Here is a 19,004-nt window from a genome sequence, read left to right as displayed (position 1 = left end):
TTTTCCTTTTTTTAAACCTTTTTACATGTTATCATATGACATAGAATTGAAAGTGGCATTAGCAGGTAACTGCAAATAATTTTGCAGTGGCAAGTATAATCGATAAACAGAAGCACAAACGGGCACATTATATTTATGAGTCGGGCATCAGCACGGGCATTTAAATAAAAATGGAAACCCACATTGACTTACATGGAAAACCACAGTTACTTTCAAAAACTTTAAAAACAGCTTAAGACTAAAAAGGTAATTTGGCATAAATACAATAACAGGATGTAACAGCTGCATATAATATTTTACAAAATATCACCATCAAAGGACAAGGTTGCGCAAAACTCACATTGTCTATACTGCAGTTGATTCATAGATAATTCATACCCATGGTCTTCCTGCATCTCTCTAATTTTTTTCACTGATTAAAGTTGCTACTCTATTCAAAAGCAAATAATGAAAGCATTTATATATGTGATCTCCTTCAAATTGATCAAAACCCTACTGTTGCTTGTCTTCTATGCTTGTGAATTTGGACACAGATTGCTCTTCAGTATTATTACACATATCTGACTGGATAGGGATTGAAGGTTTTTCAGGTACAGAAGGTCAGATAAATGAACAAAATATAGGCACTGCAGCCAAAGCAATTTGATATATTGAATTTATAGTTTATTCAATACAGTAAAATGTTTTCTAAACAGTTCAAAGGTTTTAAAAATAAAATACAATTTTGAATTCAACCACATTCAACAATTCACAAATGCTAAGTATCAAGAGGAATTAAGGGCAACCTTCATATTTACTTTAGTTCTGTTTTATTGAACACTGAGGGACAGACCCTGACTTGCGATCAAAATATATAAAATAATAGGCATAGGTAATTAATGCTCTTTTTGGAAAATATGGCATTTGGACATAAAATTTAAACGTCACATCAATGACCCATACACATGTACACACACACACACAGACACATAAATACATCACGTTTTCCTGACAGCATTTTGATTTAGGCATATGAGCGTCTGAAATACAGCAATGATGAAATCCCCCTAAATGTAGATATACTGCCAATTTCTTTATAATTAAATTCAGTTATGCCTTGTAGCTGAAAATAATGACCTGTGTGCATGTAGCGGAGCAAACGTAATTATATTCAGTGCAATATTCAGTGTGGACCACCCATTTACGCAGGTGCATATGTCAACTTAGAAAATACACCAGTCTGATACACTTGAGCCCAATGAAGCTGAGAGTGTGTATAAAGAACTTAAGATCCTTAAGTCAGGAGCAGGCCCTTACTGTGCGTGCTAACAAAACAACGCTAGGCAAAAGCAGCCTACACCAAGGATATTAGCAGAACTCCCCTGCATATGTGTAATACTGGAGGATGTGTTCAATATTGAATCAAATCCGTCCTTATTTCTCATCCACGGTGTGCATCTTGGCGTAGTTTTTAATAGAAAAGTAAGTGCAAAAGGTTCCTGAAAATATCTGGGAAATTATCTCATTAGTGCTTCCAAATTTGATGGTTAAAGGTTTCTGCATTTGAAGCATTTCATAAAAATTACACGTCAAACACACCTGAAATCCTCCGCAAAATACACTTCTCAACTTAGACAAGCGGCCTTCAAAAGGTTTCAACAAACCGTGTACAAAAATACATGAACCAATTCATTAACACGCAACAGGCTTACATGGAACATGCGTTTGTTTCTAACTTGTACATTTTAGACTCGAGGTCCTGTTTCATACTCCCCTGTCTGCTGGCTGGCAGCTGGACGCTGCTAAATGGTCGTCTCGGTCAGGCAGTCCAGATTCTCCAACACTATCTGCTCGCTCTCGTCATCAGTGCTGCTGTCCTTGTCTCCGGTCTCTACAGGGACACACACATATTCCGGACCTGGTTCAAGCACCCACTTGAAATAATTGATTGCGATTTTATAGGTCATTTTTTAGATAATCAGAACACTAATTTAGTCAGGAAAATGGCAAGCATTGTTTGGCTGAATGGCCTGTTCTTGTCATTAGGTTATGTTATGTTATGTTATGTTATGTTATGTTATGTTATGTTATGTTATGTTATGTTATGTTGTTTATAAAATCTGGAAATACCACCACAGATCCAAAAAAATTTTCAACAAAACATTTTGTAAAGCAAAACATCCAATCGCACGAAAGAGTAATTTTTGTTCAGAATACTGGGGAAAAGAAATGTTTCTTTTACAATTATCAGTGATTTGCAGGCACTTTGCAAGTGTCTAAAGGGTTAAATTTGAAATATTTATTTGACCCAGGTTTGATAAATGCATTAATACCTGCATTTACATATATGGGATGTGCACCAGGACTACACAACACCAGCCCAGCAGGTTTTTTCAGCTCTGTAAACAAACCCTATAAAGCTCTCAGAGCCAAGGAAGGGAAATTGAACTGGTGCAGCCAAAACAGTGACAAATAGATTGTGGAGATAAAGTAGAAAGTCTGCAGAAGCTGCATTTCCTCCACACCTGGGTTCAGCAGTCCTGGTGATGCATTCATCACGAACTCTAATGAACTCCAGTCTCAGTGTAAGGCATCGTGCCCTTTCATTGGCGGGGATTTAAAAAGCATAGACCGAAAATCATTTGCAAAACGACATCACCAGCTGCACCAGACCCGTAAGGAAAGACGCGTGCAGTGTTGACGCATGCATGCGATTATTGCAATAATATGACGTCGACGCGTGTTTGCGGGGCCCATGCGGGATGGTGTACCCTGGTGCTGCCGGCGTTTCTTCTTGCGATCGTAGTCGTGCTTGATCTGGCGCGCCACCGCAGTCACCACCAGAATTCCCACGAGCACACACAGGGCGGTGCTGAACATCCACATGGCCTCGGAGGCCCGGCCCACAACCGGACTCGCCGAGACTCGAACTGAACACAGACGCGACACAGGGGAGCGAGCTGTTACCTCTCAGCCTCAGAACATGAGCGTAGCCCTGCTCTCGAGCCTGCCAGCCTGTGGCACGCTAATGCAGGAAGCTTTCTGAACCCTCAAGCATAAATGCATCTTAAAGCATCTGCATACGCTGCTGTACAATTTCATGTGTGTGTGTTGTTTCGATAATCCGTGCTCTGTGTTTTTACACATTAGAAACATGTTAGGTTATATTAGAATTAAGGCTTCTATGCAACAATGGCTATGCAACATGATGTTCAGAAATGCACCTGTACTCACAGTTGGTTGATGTCAGCGTCTCATTGAGCAGGCGGTTCTCTACCGCACATGACACAGTTATGTCATGCGTGAGATTGACTAACAGGGTGCTGGTGATGTTGTAAAGTTCAGTCTCAGGAAGCGTTGTGTTGTACGTGCGCACTGTGCCCACAAGGGGGTGCTCTTTTCCATCGATGAACCAGTGGACCATGGGTTCAGGGAACCCTCCTCTGGAGTGACAGGTAAAGTTAGCCTCGTCGCCCACCGCCCCATCCTCTCTCTCTACCACAGGGTGGGTGAAGTGAGCTGAGGAAGGAGGCAAGGTGCTTTTGAGGGTCACATTTTTACCCATAGCTTTAAAAGCACATCTTTCTCTGGAAAAAATCAGTGACCTTTCACTTACCACTAAACGTGTTTACATAACTGAAACTTGAAATTAAGGTTTTCTGTTAAAGATTTAACCCGGATTTTACAATATACCCCAAGAACTGTGACATTAATTAGAGGGTTTCTGTCAAATATTCAACCAGGATTTTACAACGTGCCCCAAAAAAGTGCTTAGATTAATGCAGAAAGAACACAACAGGCAAGTTGGTTTATTTGAACAGGCTCATACTACCTCTGGATGCTGTTTTTCCACACAGAAGGGTCCCTAGCGTCTTTAACATCAATCAACAGTTTACAGGTAAGAGACTTACCGGCAGCACTGAGACACACGGTACACAGGGGAGCGCTGGACTGCTCTCCTGGGCGGGTGAGGTAGCAGTCGTAGCTCCGTGCATCTCGCACGGTGACATCAGAGACGAGCAGGGAGACGTCGCCGTTCCGCGTCGCGTCTGCTACGAGCCGCGTCCTGCTCCTGCTCGATGCGGACTGCGTCACTTCCCCCTCCTCTCCCAGCACTGATCTGTGCACCAGTTCAGTTCCTGTCCTCCACTCCACGGACACGTTCCCACCGTCCAGGTCGAGCGTTCCGTTATAGACGCAGGGCAGAACGGCAGACTTTCCGACCATCCCAAGAACACACGCGTCTCCTACAAAATGAACAAGCTGTATTTTGCGATTCACTCTGGACACAGGTCGTCATGTCATTTCAGAAAATGACATGTTGAAATGCATGTAAAATAAGTACTCTTTTAACATTACCAGTTGTAAGATATATAGTGCTTGCATGATTAAATATGAGAACAGAAGAATACACAATGAAGAGAAAAAAGCCTTCAGTTCACAGAGGTTCATTATTTACTTCTAGTCTAGAACAGGGGTGTCCAATATTATCCAAAAAGGGCTGATATGGGTGCAGGATTTTGTCTTAGAACAGCACTAAGATTATCTGATTCTACAAGGTCTTGATTGAAGACCATAGTTAATTAGTTGAATCAGGAGTTTTAATTTACAAGGTTTACGCCAACTTCTGGATTTTGTTTAAATCTTCTTGCGTTACCTTAAAAATGTTTCATATAAAGTACATTTGATTTGCTGCTACATTTTATTCTGGTGTTTGTTCATAACTTTATACAGGTTTATTAGTTCTGAACACCATCCAGAAAGCCAGTAACACTGCTTTTCCAAGATACAGTATGCAAGCTAAGCTTACCTACCTCTGATCGTTCTAAGCTGATTGTAAGAAGCCATAAAATCATTCTCAGCCACCTTCAATAACCTGCCATCCATTCAACAAGGAGAATGTGATTTTATTCCCTTATAACGTACAAGTACTGAGCTGCATTTTAATTCTCAAACATGGAAAGTTTTCTACTTTAATAAAGATGGAAATAACCAAAATAATACTTTTCCCCGAAGTATATATATTTATTCATGAGAAAATTTGTGTTACAAATATCAATGCCCTTGTTTTCAGAACATTGTGCACCCTGTATTCACAAGGATAGAACTACTGGATAGTTGTTTTTATGTCTTTTATGACATTGGTGAATATATTAAGGGGATCTTTGGCCATTCCTCCAAACATAATCTTTCAAGTTTCTTCAGATCCCTTGGACAGCATTTGTGTATTTCTGTCTTAATTTCAAATGATACATTTTCCATCAGGTTCATGTCTGTCACAGCTAAACATTTCCGGCTGATTTTAGGCATGCTTTGGTTCATTGTCTGAACACCGCCATTCCAACGCAAATTCCAATACTGAACACTATAGAAGATGACTTAGCATTGTTAGCCATTCAAAGAGAGGGTGCATAATGTAATTAAAACAAGAGTGTGAATAATGGTGACTCATATCATATATTGTCCTCTGAGCAACTGTGTAAAAATATCATTTTCACATTTTTGAGCATAAAATTACCTGTATTATATCATTTGCACAGGGCTCTGAATAATGATATATAATTGAGAGTACTATAATATATAAAATTCAAAAAAAGTTCCCACCAGACAGAGTAAGGCCCAAGTTATTTGAAAGTATGCAGGGAAATATTGGTCGCATTGCTTCGGAATAATGCTTGTTTACTCCCAGTGAAATATGCCGGTGAAAGTTTGGCTGTAATTTGGCAGCATTTTGATATCAATAATTTGTTAACCAGACATATTTTTAGGTAGACCAATTGTTTTTTTTTTTTTGCAGATGTATAGAGAGAATAGCCCATGCTTCACGTAGCCTACGTTACTTGACTTTTTATGTTGACTATTAACGCGCCCCGTACAACAACAAAAAAATTAAATACTTACCAAGTGACAGCATACTTAACAGCAATCCGGTGGTCCAAATAATTAACATAGTTTTCAGGAAGGATCGGTAGACCTACACCTGGATGTCGCCCTGGGTAGTGTGGTACAGGCGACAGGAGTAGGCTTCTTGCTAAAATGCAGATGTTAGTATTTAAATACAAAGGCCCGTGTCACCACACACACACATTTCTTTTGAAGGTATATCATGTCCACCGTCCTATTTATCAATGGCTTAAATCAATGAGGTTCTACGAGCACGCTAGCTCCCATTTAAATTAACTTTAGAAGAATGCAAAGCATTGCGGAAATCAGACAAACAAGGGAAAACAGTCTAAATCTCTGGATAAATCCAGACGTGTCAGAGCATGTCTTAATGTCTTCCTCCTTCGTCTGCAGGTATTGCAGTAAACTTTTTCCGAGTGAATGCTCATATCTGGCCTATATACCTTTCGATATTTATTTTTTTTTAAATAATAAAATGTCCAATAACGTATTTTCAAAATCAGTGGGCAACATTTAATAATAAAGCTTTATACAAAGAGATGTTTATATTAAGAAAGCAGTATTCTTCCTTGATTTGATAAATAGACATTTCGGATATAAATGTTTTATATTAAAGGGAGAAGACGCCTGTGTTATCATACATAATGGTAATCATGATCTTTTGTGATGTTCTTGACGACAATCGTAGGTGTTACTATTCTATAGGATATAGTAATTACGCAGTTACACAATTGTCTACCCCGCCTTACGGTGTACAGTACACATAATAACAACCTTAAACGCAAACATATTTATCATTAACAGTTAGGTAACAAGCCAATACACTTAATTAAGAACGCAAACATTACAAAGTTTTTTTAGAAACAAAAAATGACTCACCCCACGTTATTCCTCAAACATTTCTTCCTTCTGACGTAAACGGTAAAAGAGGAGACTTTGTGTAGTAGACCGGTTTTACTGCTTTTCCGTGAGTGGTAACAGTAGCTGCTCCTACCTTCGGGCCTTACAGGAGCTCATGATCAACTTTTCATAATAAGAGCAAATCTGTATGTAATTTCGGTTTATAAACGCACGATTAGCTGGGACTAGTTGATTCATTGTAGTACACATATATTGCATATATATATTTGCATATATATTGGTCTAATTCCAGCAGGATCACTTCCCTGCTGAAAATTCCAGCCAAGACCAGCTAGGATTCTAAACTGGTTTAAGATGTGTTTCTGACACTACTGGTCATAGCTGGTCATAGCTGGTCTGTGGCTGGACAAAGCTGGTCAAATATAGTAAAACTGGAAGAGTAAGCTGGTGGTCGAATGATTATATAAACTGGTCAGCTGATTGACCAGCTAAAAGTACAGTTTGAACAAGCTTGATTATCTTAGCCTGGTTTAAGCTTGAATTTTCAGCAGGATTCACTGTGACACTGGAACGATTAAGACTATTTAATGAGACAAATGCATCCAAGACAGATACTGGTTTTTGGAGTGTAACCATCACATTATTTTTTTTTAATATACTGAGATGTTCAATAAATATCTAACGATCATAGCTCAGGAGGTAAGAGCGGTTGTTTGGCAGTCGGAGGGTTGCTGGTTCAATCCCCCGCCCTGGGCGTATCGAAGTGTCTCTGAGCAAGACACCTAACCCCTAATTGCTCCCAATGAGCTGATTGGTACCTTGCATGGCAGCCTTTCACCGTTGGTGTGTGAGTGTGAGTGTGAGTGTGAGTGTGAGTGTGAGTGTGAGTGTGAGTGTGAGTGTGCGTGTGCGTGTGAATGGGTGAATGAGAGACATCAAGTGTAAAGCGCTTTGGATAAAAGCGGTATATAAATTCAGTCCATTTACCATCATATCCAGATAATAAGGACATATAAACATTTCGATTCATGTTCTGACCACAAGGAGGCGATCTTTTTTATGATTGTCAAATCTTCGGGGAAGTTCGAATGTGTCCGGAAATTTTCGAGCACGCCAGCCATTTTTGTCTGAGGCTGGGCTGGTAAGCTGTACCACGGCTAGACAGCTAGGTTCGTCTTTAGTGAATGCTTGTTAAGTAAAGACCGAAACAGTTCATAGCTTTCTTTACTTAAAGTTAGGTCAGTCCAAACGTATTTGAAATGTTGCAGTTTTCCTATTCTTTCGTAATCATCTTACATTTAATGTTTGTTTGAATGATAACATTATTTTTCACCACGGGATTTCCAGCTTTATTACGGAGTTATTGGATGGTTACATTTCGCTAGCTAACTGCAGCGACGGACGTAATGGAACTTTCACAATACTGGACGAAACATGGATATATTGTATTTAATTTATTTAATAAAATAACGTACAGATGCAGTTGTTTTGGATTGCACCGTCCAAGTACTTTTTATTCGTCATATGTTATGGGGAGGTCCTCGTTAAGGTACCAAAACAATCATACTAACTTTAGCTGTCATACAAGTACACGTGCATGCTTCTCTGCAGGGCAACATGACGTACGTGCCAATTCTCCACTGCGCTCCTCATTGTCTGCACTGAGTGCGGAACGCAATTTCATTCGGTATCTTTCAACAACATGCAAATTAATGTCAAAGAAAAACAGCTCCGATGGTGTTGCAAGTAATGATGATGCGGATCCAGAAGACTGTGTAATAGAAGAGAGAGAGGTAGACCAGCTGTTCCAGCAGCAGATCCCCAATGGTATCGGTGAAGGGTACAACAGAGTGTTCATCGTCCACCCGGACGTGAAGTGGGGCAGTAAGAAGCAAACCTTGACCACAGGTCAGTTTTGTAATCAAGATGATTGCCTATAAAATTAACCGTTCTACAGTACTTCGCCTGAACGTAGCTTCCGTCGACCAAACAAAGGTAAAAACAAAATGTATAGTTCTATTGTCCCCTTAAACCACATTGACCGCATGAAAAACTAGCAAGGTTCTGGTATGTTTACCAATACTGTGCAAATGCCCACGCGAATATTCGTCCCAGTAATGTTGCTGGTTGTGTTTTAAGCTCAACTTCAAATGGATGAAGCTGTGGGATTGGTGAACACCCTACAGAACTGGACTGTTGTCGACAAGATCATTCTCTCCACAAAAACACCTGAAAAGAAGAAGCTGTTTGGCAAGGGGAACTTTCAGATGCTCACAGGTCTGGATTAAAATAACTATGCTGAGGCATATCTATGATTCACTGCCAATCTCTGTCTTTACGCACTTTTGCCAAATAAAAACAAATCCTGCATAGTATGCCTTTAAGCCTACACATTATTCATTTTCTATGGACAGTATATGTCTGCTTGCTGTTCAGGCCCATGTGCACTCAAAGAGCATGATTGGAATTGTGTCAATATTTTGTTTCAGAGAGGATCAAGGGAAAGTCGCATATCACTGCAGTGTTTGTGAATGTCGAGCGCCTGTCTGCTCTGTCAGAGGTAAGGTTCCTCCTCCCCCTCAATGCAACACCAGCTGCTCTTTTGGTACTACAATTATGTGTGTAAATTATTTGGTCATTGAAAGCAAGTTCAGGCCTACTGAAAGTTTTCCCTCATACTGTACAAGTGCCCTGGCCCTCCCTGTGACAGCCCTGTAACCTGCACTGTGCATTTTGATGTTTTGATGGGTTGTGCGTGTGTGTGTGTGTGTGTGTGTGTGTGTGCGCGTGCGCGTGTGTATGTTTGTGTGCGTGCGTGCATAAACAGAGGGAACTGGAGGAAGCTTGGGGGGTGAAAGTGTTGGACAGGTACACTGTAGTCCTCCACATCTTTCGCTGCAACGCTCGCACCAAAGAGGCCAAACTGCAGATCTCTCTGGCTGAGATTCCTCTGTTAAGGTAACCCTCACCGGACAATGTTGTCCCATTTCACTGACACACTCAGGCCTGCTTCAGATTTCCCATTTAATCACTGAATACACTACATGCTGTCAGATTGGCAATATAGTTTACATAGGCGAATGAATTATCATTATGTACTTTCCTATGCAAGATCATTTCTGGGGCGAATGCCAAACAACTGCCATTATTCACAATTTATTTTTCAGGAAGCGGTCGATTTTCCTATTTGAAATCGGACGCATTTTGACACCTGAAAACACACGTTGGTGACACATCTGAAGGCTATAATCTAAGCTTTAGCTCACAGTGCTCTGTGATTGGTTTCCCCTTTGCTTGTGATCACAGGTCTCGTTTGAGAAATGAGTTGGCACATTTGGACCAGCAAGGTGGAGGATCCAGGTATATAATGGGTTCAGGTAGGTGATTGGAAAAAGTTAAAAATGGTATGCACATAGTGGAACCCTATTGTTAGGATTTAGGATATTGGAGGGTACAGAGTATGTCATATTTTAGGCATTTAGTAGATGCTCTCGTTTACCCAGAGGAACTCATACACACAGTGGGCTAAATTCAGTAGTAGTTGTGTGGTGATGTAGTTGGGATGTGTGGTGATGTAGTTGGGCATGTGGTGATGTAGTTGGGGTGTGTGGTGATGTAGTTTGGGTGTTTGGTGATGTTGGGGCGTGTGGTGATGTAGTTTGGGCGTGCGGTGATGCAGATTTGTTGCAGGTGAAACGATGATGGAGGTGCAGCAGAGGATCCTCAGGGAGAGGGAACTGAAGATCCGCTCCGCCCTGGAGAAGCTCTGCAGGAAGCGGCACCTGCTCCGCTCGCAGCGCAAACAGCGCCAGTTCCCCACCGTCTCCATCGTGGGCTACACCAACTGCGGTGAGAGGAGGGAAGGGGGACCGCCGCAATCTAAATTTCCCACAATGCCCTGAGCTCGCGGTCAGCCGTTCATTCTCAGTGACCCGGCTGATCCCGCTCTTCCAGGAAAGACCACCCTAATCAAAGCACTGACGGGCGACGCCGGACTCGAGCCACGCGACCAGCTCTTCGCCACCCTGGACGTCACCGTCCACGCGGGCCAGCTGCCCTGTCGCATGACCGTCCTGTACGTGGACACGATCGGCTTCCTGTCCCAGCTCCCGCATCAGCTGATCGACTCCTTCTCCGCCACCCTGGAGGACGTGAGCCATTCGGTGGGTATCCCTGCTCTTGTGGCTGGCAGTAGGGCCAGCTGTGGGCCGGAAACATGCGCTACGCAAGTACGCGGACGCGAATGGCAGCGCCGTGGTGACACACTGCAAGCGCACGGCCCGGTCCTGCATAGTCAGCATGCGTTCTCGGGTCCCTGTGGAGCTAATAAACCGGAGGCCTCCAGGGGGCGATCCAGGACAGGTGCGAAAGACTGAAGAGCAGAAGAAAGGACAGATCGAAGAAGGCCGCTTCATCCTGCTGTGGCCTGCTGTAGCGCCCCTCACTAAAAAAAAAAAAAAAGTCTGCCAGGGTACACATTTTAGAACGCAACAACGCATCAGATCGACTTTGCGTAGCTGGAAGTGTCTGCGTTTGCGTACATACGTAGGGTGTGTTTCCAGCCTTACTCAACTGTGGTCCAAGAAACCAGTTACTGTCCTGGAGAGAAAATGAGAATTTCTGAAAAAAAAAATGTAAACCTTGGAATAACAATCTGATATGGTTACCATGGTGTTTGTGATGCTGTCATGTCCCATCGTCATGGGTCTTCCTGTAGATCACCTTTAGATCGTAATTTCTGAGTGGCGTTGACTTAAGCGATCCCAAAAATGCACGTATTTCAGGATTTGATCGTTCACGTGAGGGACGTCAGCCACCCGGAGACGGTGAACCAGAAGGCGAACGTGTTGAGCGTTCTGAAGAGCCTGCAGATCCCCGAGCGTCTGCTCAGCTCAATCTTGGAGGTCCACAACAAGATCGATCTCGTTCCTGGGTATGATAAACTGCATCTCCAAACACGAAGACTAAAATACGCGTCTCTCATTAATGAATTAACCTGTTTCCTGTGGTTCCTTTGTATACCACAGGATGAAGTAACCCGGTGTTTGTCCTCTCTGATCTCCAGCTACCAGCCCTCCGAGGTGGACACCCTGTCTGTGTCAGCCCTGACGGGACAGGGTTTGGAGGACCTCAAGCAGAGAGTAGAAGCAGCCATCTTGGAATCCACAGGCAAACTCATTTTGACCCTCAGGGTGCCACTGGACACTTCTCAGTTAAGGTAAATATTTGAGGAGTTTCAGCGCTTAAACAGTGAACAAACACACCATTTACAAATAAGGTTTAAAGTGTTTTGTTTAATTCAGTGAGTATTGAAAATATTCTGCTTTTCATTTTAAAAGGCTTTTCATATGTACAACTCAAAAACAGAAATACAGTTTGTTCTTACTGGCAGGTTTTTCAGGCACATGCGGTATTAAACCAACACCGTTAGTTTAATTCTTAAACAATTGTTGTAAACAGTTTGATTAAACAAAAAGTGCAAAATCAATATTATCATTATTATTAGTAATAGTATTTAGTATTATTAATAAACTATAGCGTAACTTATGTTATTTGTACAGCACAATTTCATACAATGAACTGCAGCCAAAAGTGCTTCACAGTAAGTCTTAAACTAAACCTCACGTTTTTTGTGTACGTGCGTGTGTGTGTGTGTGTGAATCTCTCAACAGCTGGCTGTATAAAAATGGCACCGTTCAGGAGGTGAGCATAGAGGCAACAGAGGACGTGGCCTCCGTCAGGGTCATCATCAGCGCTGCGGCGTACGGACGCTACAGGAAGCTCTTCCAGGTCACCGCGTGACCCCTGTGCTGGTATAATGCAGCGGAGCAGTTGGGATCGTCCCACCCATAAGCACTGTGTTATACACACTTAACGCTGCATCTGCCCTCTCCTGAAGACCCGTATTCAAATACAGGACTGGCAGACAGCCAAAAATCTTAGGCTGTGTCCTAAAATGCTTCCTTGCGCACTCCCAGTTGCACAGGTGAGAGCGTACCGCCAAGTATGCAAGTGTGCAACACATGCAAAGTGGTTTGGATTTGGTGCGTATCCTCACCATGCCACGACCTCTGACCTCTGACCTCAGGAGAGGTTACATTGGCTCTACCGCAGTAGACTGGGGACTTGTAAGGTGCATTTCTGCCTTTCACCCAGTGTCTGCTGGGATAGGCTCCAGCCCCCCGTCAACCCTGAACAGGAGTAAGCGGTTTACAAAGTGGATGGACGTTGGCTGTATATTTCAGAATTTAAGAGCAGAAATTAAAATGCTTTCGATCATTGCTTTTGCCTTGTGCTTATACTGTGTTTTATTACTGACCTTCTCAACATTGATTTCTTGAGAATTTTAAAGAGGTGGATTCAAATATCCACAAACCGCAGAGAGGCAGCAAACATGGGTAAAGCACACTTCAGTTTATGCTGCTATATTCTGGCCACCCAAATACACACCCAGGGAACTCTGGGGCAAGCCCGCTTTGAGCAGGGTACCTGTTCGAGAACAGCTATTAATACATAGACCGTGGTCTTCTATACATGTGCACATAAGAGGTAGTTTTAATTTTGGAATATGACCCACTCCATTGATTTCTACCACATTACAACATTGAAAAGAGCAGAAACGCATCTCACAATTTGCTGCATAGATAAAATATATTGTTCTTCTGGTCATTATGATGAGCTGTGCTGAAACTAGCAGAATAGTCAGATTTTTCTGAACAGCAATGGATAAGAGGTGGGAATGGAATAGATCATGTCATCATCAAGATGTTAATCAGCTGCAGATATGGAAAACGAGCTATAAAATCTACTGAGTGCCAGTGCCTGAATACAACCTGAAAACACCCAAAAGAAATCCACCCTTCGTTATAGGACATTAAGCAGAAAGCAGGCTCTTCAGTCCTTAGTAAGACACAGAATGAGGGTCCGTCTACAGCAGTGGTTCCCAACCCTATTACTGGATTATCTACCAACCGGTAGGTTTTGAGTTCTACCCTAATTTGGCACACCTGAGTAGCAGCTCGATGAGATATCCAGCTGTTGAATGAGGTGTGCTCTGTTGGGGTTGCAGTGCAAACCTAACAGGAACAGGGTCGGGAGTCGCTGGGCTTACGGGACGGGCTCGGCGCACGCAGTCCGGGCCAGTTTTTCGTTGAGTGCAATCACAAGGCCGCAGAAGGGGACGGTCCCCACGAAGTCTCCGGCGATGATGTTGAGGCTGTCGGAGCGCGTGCCGGGGCTCTGGAGCTGCAGCCAGTCCATCAGACACGCCTGGTTCTCCAGGGTGAGCTTCCGCAGGGAACTGTGCAGCGCCATGTAGCGCCTTTCCGCCGTCAGGTTCAGACCCGCCACGAAAAACTCCTCTACGGGGACGGGGACGAGGGAAAGGAGTAGCGGTTTTAGTCGCACGCGCAACACAGTCGGCGTCCCTCGTGGACTTAAACTGCTATTTACCTAATGCATCCAAGTTGGGCTGAAGGGAACTCTTTGATTTCATCCCTAGGCTGCCAAAAATGCACACAAAAAATGTTTCCAACCCTTGGCATAAAACATTTGAAAAAAATTACCCCTTTAAACATAGGAGCATTTGAAAATTATATGGGGCACCCCAGGCTGTGAATATATCTGAAAGAGCTGTGAGCCAGTGCTGTATTAAAGCTGAAATGTTTACAGTCCCCAAGGTCTCGGAGCGCAAATATGTGATTAGAATGTTCTTAACTGAACATTCTAATGCTGATGTAACAATCACTACTGGTAATTCAGAGCAATGGAGTTCTAGAACACTTGGAATTCAGAAAAAAAAAAACTTTGCAATACACCTACTCTTCAAATGGTTAAAACGTGAAGTATAGAATATAGAAATGTTTCTAGACCTCATTTCTAAATGCTTCACCGGGCACTTCCCGCCAGAAACGGCAAGCTTTCACTGGTCCACAGGGACACGGTCCCAGCAACCCAAGCATTCAATCGCGCTCGTAGGGTCCTCACCCGGCCGTCCCTTCTCCTTCTGCTGGTCCAGGTACCTAACCACTTCTGGCGCGGTCCGCTTGTTGGCCCACCAATAAGGAATGCCTGGCCAGAGTTCCGGGTGACTCGCGACGGCGTCGTCATCGTAGGACAGCACGACCTGGCACCGCGACCCCCACAGACCCCTCAGGGTCAGGTCAGCGCCCTGAGCGAACAGGAAGACGGGACGTTTACCACCACCGCGTTCAAGGCAGTACAGACCGCTGGTGAAGTCCCCTCAACTTCACATATATGGCAGTACTGACAACAGACTACGTTTACTATATGACATACCACAGGTGATGTGTTCCTGTTGCACGTAACAAATATAACTAGCAATGCTACAAAACTCTACGGATGCAAATCTACTGCATCTAGACTGAATAACTGATCTGGGGGGAAGGCAAGATAGTAGACATGTGGGTGGGGGGGGGGGGGGTTGCCACTGTCATCATTGCTTTTTGGTTTTGGTTTTCTTTCAGAGCTTTGAGAAACTTGGACATTTTAAATTTGATCTGAGGGCTCACCGTACGTGGGCAGAGCTTTCGGCCAAAAATCCTCTTCAAATTAAAAATGAACCTCTCGTGACGCTCTTCACTTAGGCCTTCAAAATGGCTGCATGCTAAAATAACAACCTCCTTTGGGTGGGAGTCAAGCCATGCTGCAATTTTCTCCAGAGTTTCCTGCAAAAAAAAAAAAAAAAAAAATTAATATTCAAAAACCATACATCTGTAAACAGCTGGACATCAACAAGAGATTTACCTGCCCAACCTCTTATTTCCATGGGTCATTTCTTTAGCAAGCATCGTCATCCAGAGGATTTTCATTCAAATATTTTCAGATAATTGGGATGGCAGGTAAATTAGAGAGTGGCAGGGCATACCTCATACAACCTCAAACAACCACATTATAAATCTCCAAATATACAGCGGAAACAGAAGTCAATGTTTGTAAGGAGTGAAGATCTATGATCACTGGAGTTATTTAGTTTGGAAAACCAATGTGTTAGGAATGTGGCAAACTCTCAGTGAAAAGTGCCAAATAACCTGTGAAAAGTGGCAAACACCCTGTGAAAAAGTGCCAAACTATCTGTTAAAATTGCAAACTGTCTGTGAGAAGTTGCAAAAGCAGCACACTCCCTGGGAGAATTTGCAAACTCACTGTGAAAAGTGCAAAACAAAAATACTGTAGGTACAGGTTGCCCATAACTTGACGGATGGCATTCCCGCCATTCCCATTCCAACGTGCCAGGTCGCGGGCGTCGGACTCACCAGCACTGTCGATGACGTGTAGATGACGTGAGTGAAGTACAGTTTGTCGAAGGGATCTTGTTGTTTGGAGGCAATCCGGAGGTCAAAGTATCGAATTCCTTCCTTCAGCTGTTCCACAACATCTCTCTCCTGTTGCCAGTTTCACAGAGGTGACAAAATGAATTTGACATGACCGGCAATTCCAGTTTTTACCTTCCCGCTAATAAATGTGTTATTTTAACACGAAATTTCCTCATTGCAAGCATTGCAAGTATCGCCCAGTGTTCCTTATTGGGATCGTTCTCAAAATATCGAAGGAATTCTGCAGTGCAATAGGGCTGAATCAGTTTGTACTCCCTGTATACCCCACAGTGGCACTGACAAAAGAACAGGTAGTAGCTGCTAAATGCGTAATGTCAAAAAAGGCGCATGCCACTGGGTCGCCCGCTCGGTAAAAGAGCCGCCCGCGTGTGGCGCCTGGGTGGGCACCCGTGCCAGTCCCAACTGTGGCCAGGAGTCCCGCCGGGGCGGTGCATAATTGGTTTTGGTGCCGCTCAGGGATATGGGAGGGATACAGTCGGTAGGCCGTTTGGGCGCCCGTGCCTACAGTAGCTCTCTGAGCACGCGTATGATTGGGTCTCCTCCAGCCCGGTTCTGCGTATGCCTGACTTCTGGCTGTGGCGTGAAAATAGGCAGCTGGCTGGGCAGCCGTGAGTTTTCGGAGGGAAACCGCGGATTGCCGGCAGTAGGGAACTAGTATATGAGCATGCCTGCACATAGTTCGCGGATTGGACATTCCGAATTCATGTAAGATTTGAGATGCCAAATAAAAAAATGTAAAAATGTTAAAAAGACGCAGACCTGTGTTGTTGCCCATCTGTAGATGATGGGACGGGTGAGGCAGTAGAAGAACTTGTCCACCAGTCTGAACGAGTCTGACTCAGATCTCACCAAAGGGGAAGTGATGTCGAGGCAATAGCTCATAGCATCATGGCTGCCTGTGAGAGAGAAAAAATTATATCACCTTAAAAGGGGGGGGGGGGGGGGGCATTTCCATCACCGTTCGCTGTCCTTCTCTTTGGCTCTGTTCAGCGCTTGGGTTAGTACTTCACCCTGCCAGCTTACCTTTAAATCACTGTTTATCCCTCAGGTACACATTCACACCATTTCTTAATGGTATGTTAATGGTACTCAGCTGGTTATGAGTCATAGCGTCAGAGTCATCTGTTCTCGTGTGTTGCTGCTTCAAAATCGACTAGACACGTGCTGCTAATCACAGGATTAGGCATGTAACCACAGTACTCCACGCATACTGCTAGCTATAGTGCTAGACGCAGACCGCTAACCACAGTACTAGACACGTACTGCTAACTGCAGTACTATATGCCATTAAGTTTACGGAGATATACTATGTTGAAAACGTGTCCTTAAGTCGGCCAGAAATGCACCTGGTAAGCAGCAAGGGGGTGCTTAAACCAGGAAGTCCCCATTTACAGAGAACCAAAACAAGCTCTCTTTCTCGTCTGTGCAGTTAGGAAGTGTGTGTAGGCTCATGTGCAGTAAAAACGAAAGAAATGAAATGTCATATGAATCAATTATAGGGAAACGTATGCTAAATGCTATATCGTTAAATTCATCTTATAGATGTGCACAATTTTTATTTTATTTTTTACCTGGAATGGCAAGGTTGTAGAGGGGGATGTCCAACAGTTTTGGCGAGAGTGTTGACATCCAGTCCTCATAATTCTGGTCATCCACAGCAGACAAAGCCATTTTCAGATGCCTATGAGATGGAAGGCGCATTTTCTTTATTATCATACATTATCTTAAAATGAGAACACTAAATCTACCATTCTGATTTCACTGCAAGCTTTTTTTTTCTTTTTTTTAAACACAACGACAAAACGTAAATATCGGTTTAGTTGGTACACCTAGCCAGTGAGCTTTCATAAAATAATAGTAAAAGTAAATTGCCTAAATCAGCATTGACATTAATTACCTGTGCAGAATGCTTCAAGTTGGTCTTTATGATGGTATACTTCTATTGGGGCAGATCCCCGCAAATTCTCAAACTACAGTATAGCCTATGTACTATTTTGAAAGTAAAGTGATTCATTCTGGAATCTTGACCAGCCTAGAGCACGACTGCGCGCGTTCGGGAGTCGGGCTCTGGTATCCCGTTGTTGCACGGAGCCGCAAGATCACTTATGTAGAAGATGTATTTAAAGAATGTTTCAGGAAGTTGCGGAAATGAGGAAGCAACGTCACCTTTAACCCTTTGAATAGTCGGTTTTTTGGAATGTTGTTCAATGTTGAATTCTGTGTCAGTGTTCTAGAACTCAGTTGCTCTCATTTACCAGTAGTTATTGTTACATGAGTATTCGAATGTTCCGTTAATAATATTCTGATAACATATTATGATCTAATAGCATGATCTTACACGCTAAAGGGTTAAAGTGGTATACATTGCATGTCTTGTGTTCGCTGAAACTCGTTCTTCCAGATACCTCGTGAGTATTCCTAGGCTACAATCTGCACGCAGACGGACGTCACGAACCCCGATTGAAAAAAAATAGAGCTTGAAACATTTGTCTAATTTCTCTGTAGGTCCAGGTCATTTTTTGCAAAAACAAAGAAAGTGCATATGTCATTTAAGGAAACATTTACAGCCATTTAGTACCGAAAAGGCAGAGGTTGCTTTGGGGTGCAGGGGCACGATTTGAGGGCAAATATGAACTAAATACACCCAGTAGGTAAATTACATGGGATTAATTCAGTATTCCCTCTTTCAGGTTAAGTATTTTCGCACTTTTTTGCCTGTGCCGATTCTCATCATTGATAAATTAAATTACTTTTGCAGTGAACTCTTTTTTTACGACCACCCATTTCATGAAGACATGTGAAAGTTATGAAAAAACATCGTCGTATTTTGTTCCACCCTGGGTAGGGGTATCTCAGAATTTTGTGGGGGGTTGGTATTAAGATTGTGTGTGAGGCTGAGCCAGT

At 43.1% G+C, this 19,004-nt stretch overlaps 3 protein-coding genes across 9 annotated transcripts; 1 reads left to right on the top strand and 2 right to left on the bottom strand.

Moving 5' to 3' along the window:
* Positions 1–641: 641 nt before the first annotated feature.
* On the bottom strand, positions 642–6,920 carry LOC135241016 (CD276 antigen homolog). Of its 5 annotated transcripts, XM_064311114.1 has the most exons (7): positions 6,763–6,920; positions 5,881–6,010; positions 4,794–4,855; positions 3,891–4,226; positions 3,214–3,498; positions 2,751–2,909; positions 642–1,870 (listed from the first exon to the last, which is right to left on the bottom strand). In XM_064311114.1, the coding sequence occupies exons 3-7, from the start codon at positions 4,825–4,827 to the stop codon at positions 1,782–1,784; spliced, it is 903 nt and encodes a 300-aa protein (XP_064167184.1). In that variant the 5' UTR covers positions 4,828–4,855; positions 5,881–6,010; positions 6,763–6,920; the 3' UTR covers positions 642–1,781. The 5 variants fall into 5 exon arrangements, with proteins under 5 accessions (XP_064167184.1, XP_064167183.1, XP_064167181.1 ...); XM_064311113.1 differs by lacking the exon at positions 4,794–4,855 and having other exon boundaries at positions 2,751–2,903; XM_064311111.1 differs by lacking the exon at positions 4,794–4,855 and having other exon boundaries at positions 6,763–6,919.
* A 931-nt stretch (positions 6,921–7,851) lies between these two features.
* On the top strand, positions 7,852–13,025 carry gtpbp6 (GTP binding protein 6 (putative)). 2 transcript variants are annotated; one of them, XM_064311903.1, is made up of 10 exons: positions 7,854–8,652; positions 8,884–9,021; positions 9,234–9,304; positions 9,572–9,702; positions 10,051–10,121; positions 10,435–10,593; positions 10,699–10,907; positions 11,529–11,677; positions 11,810–11,962; positions 12,417–13,025. In XM_064311903.1, the coding sequence occupies exons 1-10, from the start codon at positions 8,151–8,153 to the stop codon at positions 12,544–12,546; spliced, it is 1,713 nt and encodes a 570-aa protein (XP_064167973.1). In that variant the 5' UTR covers positions 7,854–8,150; the 3' UTR covers positions 12,547–13,025. The 2 variants fall into 2 exon arrangements, with proteins under 2 accessions (XP_064167974.1, XP_064167973.1); XM_064311904.1 differs by lacking the exon at positions 12,417–13,025 and having other exon boundaries at positions 7,852–8,652; positions 11,772–11,911.
* Positions 12,019–18,872, bottom strand: LOC135241446 (PI-PLC X domain-containing protein 1-like). 2 transcript variants are annotated; one of them, XM_064311908.1, is made up of 7 exons: positions 18,666–18,872; positions 17,672–17,781; positions 16,860–16,996; positions 16,020–16,148; positions 15,276–15,431; positions 14,731–14,914; positions 12,019–14,105 (listed from the first exon to the last, which is right to left on the bottom strand). In XM_064311908.1, the coding sequence occupies exons 2-7, from the start codon at positions 17,769–17,771 to the stop codon at positions 13,852–13,854; spliced, it is 960 nt and encodes a 319-aa protein (XP_064167978.1). In that variant the 5' UTR covers positions 17,772–17,781; positions 18,666–18,872; the 3' UTR covers positions 12,019–13,851. The 2 variants fall into 2 exon arrangements, with proteins under 2 accessions (XP_064167978.1, XP_064167977.1); XM_064311907.1 differs by lacking the exon at positions 18,666–18,872 and adding an exon at positions 17,998–18,484.
* Between the last annotated feature and the right edge of the window lie 132 nt (positions 18,873–19,004).

Source organism: Anguilla rostrata, chromosome 15 (genome assembly GCF_018555375.3).
Source record: "Anguilla rostrata isolate EN2019 chromosome 15, ASM1855537v3, whole genome shotgun sequence".
Lineage (NCBI taxonomy): Eukaryota > Metazoa > Chordata > Actinopteri > Anguilliformes > Anguillidae > Anguilla > Anguilla rostrata.
The sequence above is the reverse complement of the archived record's forward strand: the minus strand, read 5'-3'. Positions and strand labels throughout refer to the sequence as shown.